This window comes from Triplophysa rosa, linkage group LG15 (genome assembly GCF_024868665.1).
Source record: "Triplophysa rosa linkage group LG15, Trosa_1v2, whole genome shotgun sequence".
Classification (NCBI taxonomy): domain Eukaryota; kingdom Metazoa; phylum Chordata; class Actinopteri; order Cypriniformes; family Nemacheilidae; genus Triplophysa; species Triplophysa rosa.
Window position 1 is genome coordinate 32711 of NC_079904.1, and position 6000 is coordinate 38710.

Below are 6000 nucleotides of genomic sequence, written 5' to 3' on the forward strand. Positions count from 1 at the left end.
CACACACACACCACGTGGCTCAAGCTTCCGAGTCCGTTTGCTCTAACGGAAATGAGATGCGCAAGAAAGTGGTCTTACCATCAACAGCATTTTAAAGACATGACAAACATTGAAATTAAACATATGAACATTTGTCCTGTGGTGTGGTAACCATGGAATAAGTGGAATAATTGACTCCGGTCCGTTCAATTATACAAAAGTTAATGCACATTGCTTTGCGTCGTGGCACCATTACCACCACGGGGTGTGCATTAACTTTCGAATAATTGAACGCCCTGTCGTCAATTATTACTTACCTCATATTCACTCTCTGTGTCAAATATTGACTCCTCATCACCCCACCCTACTGTTCTGTTTGTCATGTTATAGCAGCGGTAAATCCATCTTTCTTTCAGGATCTTAAGATGGCTGTGAGTCTGTTTGTCAAGCGGGAGGTTTCATGTTTACACTCTCAACCGTCTGCCATTCTTATCGCTCGCACAAACATGAAGTAAAGATGCCATGTGTTCAAACATCATCCCGTGTGTCTTACACTAGTAATAATCCAGTGCAGAAGTAAAAGTCTATGACACGTTTCTTTTTCATATCACATTTCATTAGCGTTGAATTCTTGAAATCATTTTTATGGCGATATTGACACAGTACTGAGTGCTCTGAGTATTTCTCATGAGAGAATGTTGAAGGTCTTTCACATCATCTGTTAAGTGTGGATACTCTAGTTCAGGGGTATTCAATTAAAGTTCCAAGAGTTCCCATCTTTATATTTTCCTCCAAACGCAGGTCCGGACAATATGTTTTTTTAAATAAATAAATATTGAATCAATTTAGCCCAGTTGGATATATAAAAAAAAAATTTTTTATCCACACAGTATGTATATACGTATTGTAAGCTCTGTGTCTTTATAGGGGAATGCCCTCTTAATAGAAGTCTGATCATTAAAATTTGTAAATAAAAAAACTACTGACAATTTACAAACAGTAAATGTAATGAATGAAATTGCTCTCATCATAAACAGAAACCAAATTTACTTACTAAATTAGCCTTTCCATGCCATTCATACCAGAACTACTTCTATAGTTAAACAATTTCCCAATTAGAACGTTGTTCCTTGTAAAATGTGACCCTACTTGTGAAAACCAGCAAAACATAAAATCATCCTACAGAATATTTTGTGAAATATCTTCAATATTGACTGAATAATGTCATTTCAAATATTGAAATCTTTGATGCTTGTAATCTAATAATTCATTTGTTTATGAGACTTTAGCCTTGGTTTTCACTGCGTCACAAATGTTTACATGCTGATCAATAATTCTAATGCTAAATGTAGATAAAAACGTTATTGTCATAACATATCACAAATCTGATTGAAAGGTTGGAGACATATAGCAAACAGTAAACAGGCTGACAGATACAAATGCTTTAATATATGCTGCATTTTGTTTACTGTTGTGTGTCCATTTACCTGCTCTGCGTGTCTGTTGTTAAAAGAAGCGCGTATTAGAGATGTTAGATATTAGAAGATATAGCGGCAAAAGATCAATTACATAAATGTTCGGAAGAGCGCGTGTGATGTGATTCTCTGTTGTGTAGACGCGCGGCTCAATTTAAACAACTGAAATAGTCAAATGTTTTAGATGGTTTATTAGGCTTCGGATCCGGCCCGCGGTCCGCCAACTGAGGATGACTCTAGCTGTTCATGAGTGATGGTCTGCAGTGACACCAGAAATGATCAAACACAATATTCATCTTTATATGAAACACACACGCTCACGGCTGATATAACTGCAGTTCTGACTGAAATGAGAAATACATTACAGTCATCACAATATGCACATCATCCGCCAGTATTAATATATATTAGGTGAAGTTATGTTCAGGATGTTGTTTTAGGGGGTGTGGTGTTGTATTTACAGTGTTTGTTTTCTGCAGGACTTAAAGATTCTGGCATGTCTTGAGGGGGCGGGGAAGAGCGAGGCCGATCTTGATGGTCGCATCATCTGCGTGTGCAGCGGACAGGACCTAGTCAACCTCAGCTTCATGTACATGCTGACGGACAGCGCAGATACTGCTAAGGTAACCGTCACCGTGGCAACCTCTGTTTTGCCAGATCAACGCCGGAGGGTTTTAGTTGAAGCTCAATACTGCACTTAAAGATGAACCTCTGAGAACGCACACTGGGGATCATTTATTGTTTCACATCTTCACTCTTGTGTGTTTGTGTCTTGTTCTCTTCTGAAAGCAACACTGCATCAGTCACTCACTATTGAATGAATTCTGTCTAGAATACACATGGACATGTACTGGATGTGTTGCAGTGCATTCTGGGATTGACTGTCAGACAGACTACATGAAACCTGCTGCTCTCTAATGGCAATCACTGATGCTCTTGTGTTGTTGTGTGCTCAGATGTTGTGTTGTTGTGTGCTCAGATGTTGTGTTGTTGTGTTTTAAGATGTTGTGTGCTCACATGTTGTGTTGTTGTGTCCTCAGATGTTGTGTTGTTGTGTGCTCATATATTGTGTTGTTGTGTTTTAAGATGTTGTGTGCTCACATGTTGTGTTGTTGTGTCCTCAGATGTTGTGTTGTTGTGTCCTCAGATGTTGTGTTGTTGTGTGCTCACATGTTGTGTTGTTGTGTCCTCAGATGTTGTGTTGTTGTGTCCTCAGATGTTGTGTTGTTGTGTGCTCAGATGTTGTGTTGTTGTGTGCTCAGATGTTGTGTTGTTGTGTGCTCAGATGTTGTGTTGTTGTGTGCTCAGATGTTGTGTTGTTGTGTGCTCAGATGTTGTGTTGTTGTGTGCTCAGATGTTGTGTTGTTGTGTGCTCAGATGTTGTGTTGTTGTGTGCTCAGATGTTGTGTTGTTGTGTGCTCAGATGTTGTGTTGTTGTGTGCTCAGATGTTGTGTTGTTGTGTGCTCAGATGTTGTGTTGTTGTGTGCTCAGATGTTGTGTTGTTGTGTGCTCAGATGTTGTGTTGTTGTGTGCTCAGATGTTGTGTTGTTGTGTGCTCAGATGTTGTGTTGTTGTGTGCTCAGATGTTGTGTTGTTGTGTGCTCAGATGTTGTGTTGTTGTGTGCTCAGATGTTGTGTTGTTGTGTGCTCAGATGTTGTGTTGTTGTGTGCTCAGATGTTGTGTTGTTGTGTGCTCAGATGTTGTGTTGTTGTGTGCTCAGATGTTGTGTTGTTGTGTGCTCAGATGTTGTGTTGTTGTGTGCTCAGATGTTGTGTTGTTGTGTGCTCAGATGTTGTGTTGTTGTGTGCTCAGATGTTGTGTTGTTGTGTGCTCAGATGTTGTGTTGTTGTGTGCTCAGATGTTGTGTTGTTGTGTGCTCAGATGTTGTGTTGTTGTGTGCTCAGATGTTGTGTTGTTGTGTGCTCAGATGTTGTGTTGTTGTGTGCTCAGATGTTGTGTTGTTGTGTGCTCAGATGTTGTGTTGTTGTGTGCTCAGATGTTGTGTTGTTGTGTGCTCAGATGTTGTGTTGTTGTGTGCTCAGATGTTGTGTTGTTGTGTGCTCAGATGTTGTGTTGTTGTGTGCTCAGATGTTGTGTTGTTGTGTACTGAAATCATAAGCATGCTTTTTCTAAGAAATCCCCTGCCGAGCTTGTATTTCATCAGTTGTATTTTAATGGTAGCGGGGATCAGGACGCAGGTTCGGTGTGACAGTAAACGTTCTCCAGAGGACTCTCAGACCATCAGGGTCATGTTGTGTTTGTTTCACTCGTTTGCAGAAATGGATGGAAGGCTTGAAATCGGTGATTCACAACTTCAAGGCCAATAATGTTTGTCCGATGACCTGTCTGAAGAAACAGTGAGTCAATCACACCTCACACAGAAAGCACACAAAATGCCTTTGCGTTTGTTACTTTGTGTAACAGTAATGATGATAAATCGGTATCAGTTTATCTAGCAGGAAAGCAAGCAGATGAAATCGGGTTATAGATGTTTTAATATGTCAATGCACAAGAAGCACACAACGTCTCTTGTTTTTCTTCACGTTTAGTTGGATGAAACTGTCCTTCCTAACAAACGTGAACGGACAAATCCCGGTGCGAGGGTAAGTGATGATGTCCTGTAGTCAGTCACTCTGCCTCGGCTCTCTTCAGTATGAAATGAATTCTGTTTCCTGTTGTACAGAATCACACGGACGTTCGGCTCGGGTAAAACGGAGAAAGGAATATTTCAGGCTCTGAAGGAGCTCGGCCTGCCCAGTGGAAAGGTGTCGTATTTTCCTTCTCGTTCTGTTATTGTTTGTTGTTTTTAGTTTCTTCATCCTTTAACCCGCTGAACGTTTTTTTGCTTTTCAGAACGATGAAATTGAACATTCAGTCTTCACGTTTGATGTCTTCTACGCCCTCACTCAGAAAATTTGCCCTCGCACAGACATAGAGGAGCTTTTCAAGAAGATGTACGTCCGCTGAACCGCAAGAAATGAATAACCGCAGAGCTGCGTGTTCTCTCAGGAGTTTATAAAGTGATCTCGCGTCCGTTTGTGAAGCGAGTACTCGCTGCGCCGGACTGCGTCACACTACTAACTACATACTGTAGCCTAAAGAAATCTAACAGCTTCACCTGTAATGTTATAGAACTAACAGTTTGTGATTCAGAAATGCTTTGTGATGTCTAATTCTCTCTCTGTCTTTGATTTCTGATGAATCTCTTTGCAGCAATGGGGACAAAAGTGATTATTTAACCGTAGAGCAGTTAGTCAGCTTTCTAAATGAAGTAAGCTTTTTATCATCATTAACTCTTCCCTCGTGTGCATGCTCCTTTCATCCTGTTGTCAGCCAATCACTGTCCTCCGTGACATAACCATGACTACAGTGCCAGCTGTCTGTCTGTCTGTCTCACTGCTTGTTGTTGTTAACACTTTTCATGCACACCTTTTGTTACTGGTCTTTTGATACCTAGTATTGTGTTTGTTTGTCTGCTGTAATGCACAGTAACGCTCATCGGCCACAGTCACTGACCGATAGATTCTGTTTGAAAAATGCTTCTTGTTTCTCATGTGACAAGAAATCTCTGTCACTCACTGTGAGCTTTCTGATCTTCTATTCGACCGCTATGATCTGATGAATGATGTTTGATCTTCTCTGTAGAACCAGCGAGACCCTCGACTCAATGAGATCCTCTTTCCCTTCTACGACCCCAAGCGAGTGATGCAGATCATTGAGAAGTACGAGAGAGACGGAGACTTAAAGAAGAAAGGTTTGAAAGGATCTGCTGTCATCTGGTGTTCACTCGCTGTATTTACATTCCACCTCCGTCCGCTCCTGCGGGATGAAATGATACTAATGAAGTGTGATTTACTCCTGATTTAAAACCATACCAATCCAAATCACATTCAGAGTTTGTGGACAGATTGAGTGTCACATGTTTCTTCTCTGTGGATGTTCTGAATAAACGTCACATCACGTCCAAATCCGATCCTTCATTTTCTGACACAGAACGCTATGACATTTCAAAATATTCAAGCACTTAAATACTGTCAAACAAAGCAGTTTTATAATGTAAGAAACAACAGACAAACTACACACACACAATGATCATGTATGTCGTACAGTCACACAACGTCTTGGTTACGGATGTAACCTCGGTTCCCTGATGGAGGGAACGAGACATTGTGTCGAACCGACAGAATGGGGTTTGTCTTGAGAACCTATCATCTTCTGAGTATTTAGAAAAGGCCAATGAAAATTGGCGAATGAAATTTGCAAATTTGGCGTGCTCATTCATTCACCTTTGGTCTGAGGAGCCTAAAGCATCCTCCCCCGACCGCTGGGGTGGGCGGCCAGTGTTGTGGCATGAGGGACACAACGTCTCGTTCCCTCCATCAGGGAACCGAGGTTACATCCGTAACCAAGACGTTCCCTTTCTGTCGGTCTCTCGACGTTGTGTCGAACCGACAGAATGGGGTTCCTATGGAAAACGCCACAGCACTGAGCCGCGTCACAATCTCTGCGGAGCGACGTTGACTGGCCTGGGCGAGTCAGACGAA

General features: G+C 41.5%; 1 protein-coding gene across 9 annotated transcripts in view; it reads left to right on the forward strand.

Moving 5' to 3' along the window:
* The window catches only part of plcb4 (phospholipase C, beta 4), a 60064-nt gene that overhangs the window by 22991 nt on the left and 31073 nt on the right, over window positions 1–6000 (forward strand). For all 9 annotated transcript variants that reach the window (XM_057352019.1, XM_057352012.1, XM_057352017.1 and 6 more), the window contains 7 exons: window positions 1934–2077; window positions 3734–3813; window positions 4006–4059; window positions 4140–4221; window positions 4310–4410; window positions 4670–4727; window positions 5102–5210. In XM_057352019.1, the coding sequence (XP_057208002.1) occupies window positions 1934–2077; window positions 3734–3813; window positions 4006–4059; window positions 4140–4221; window positions 4310–4410; window positions 4670–4727; window positions 5102–5210 (628 nt within the window). The remainder of the gene's footprint in view (window positions 1–1933; window positions 2078–3733; window positions 3814–4005; window positions 4060–4139; window positions 4222–4309; window positions 4411–4669; window positions 4728–5101; window positions 5211–6000) is intronic.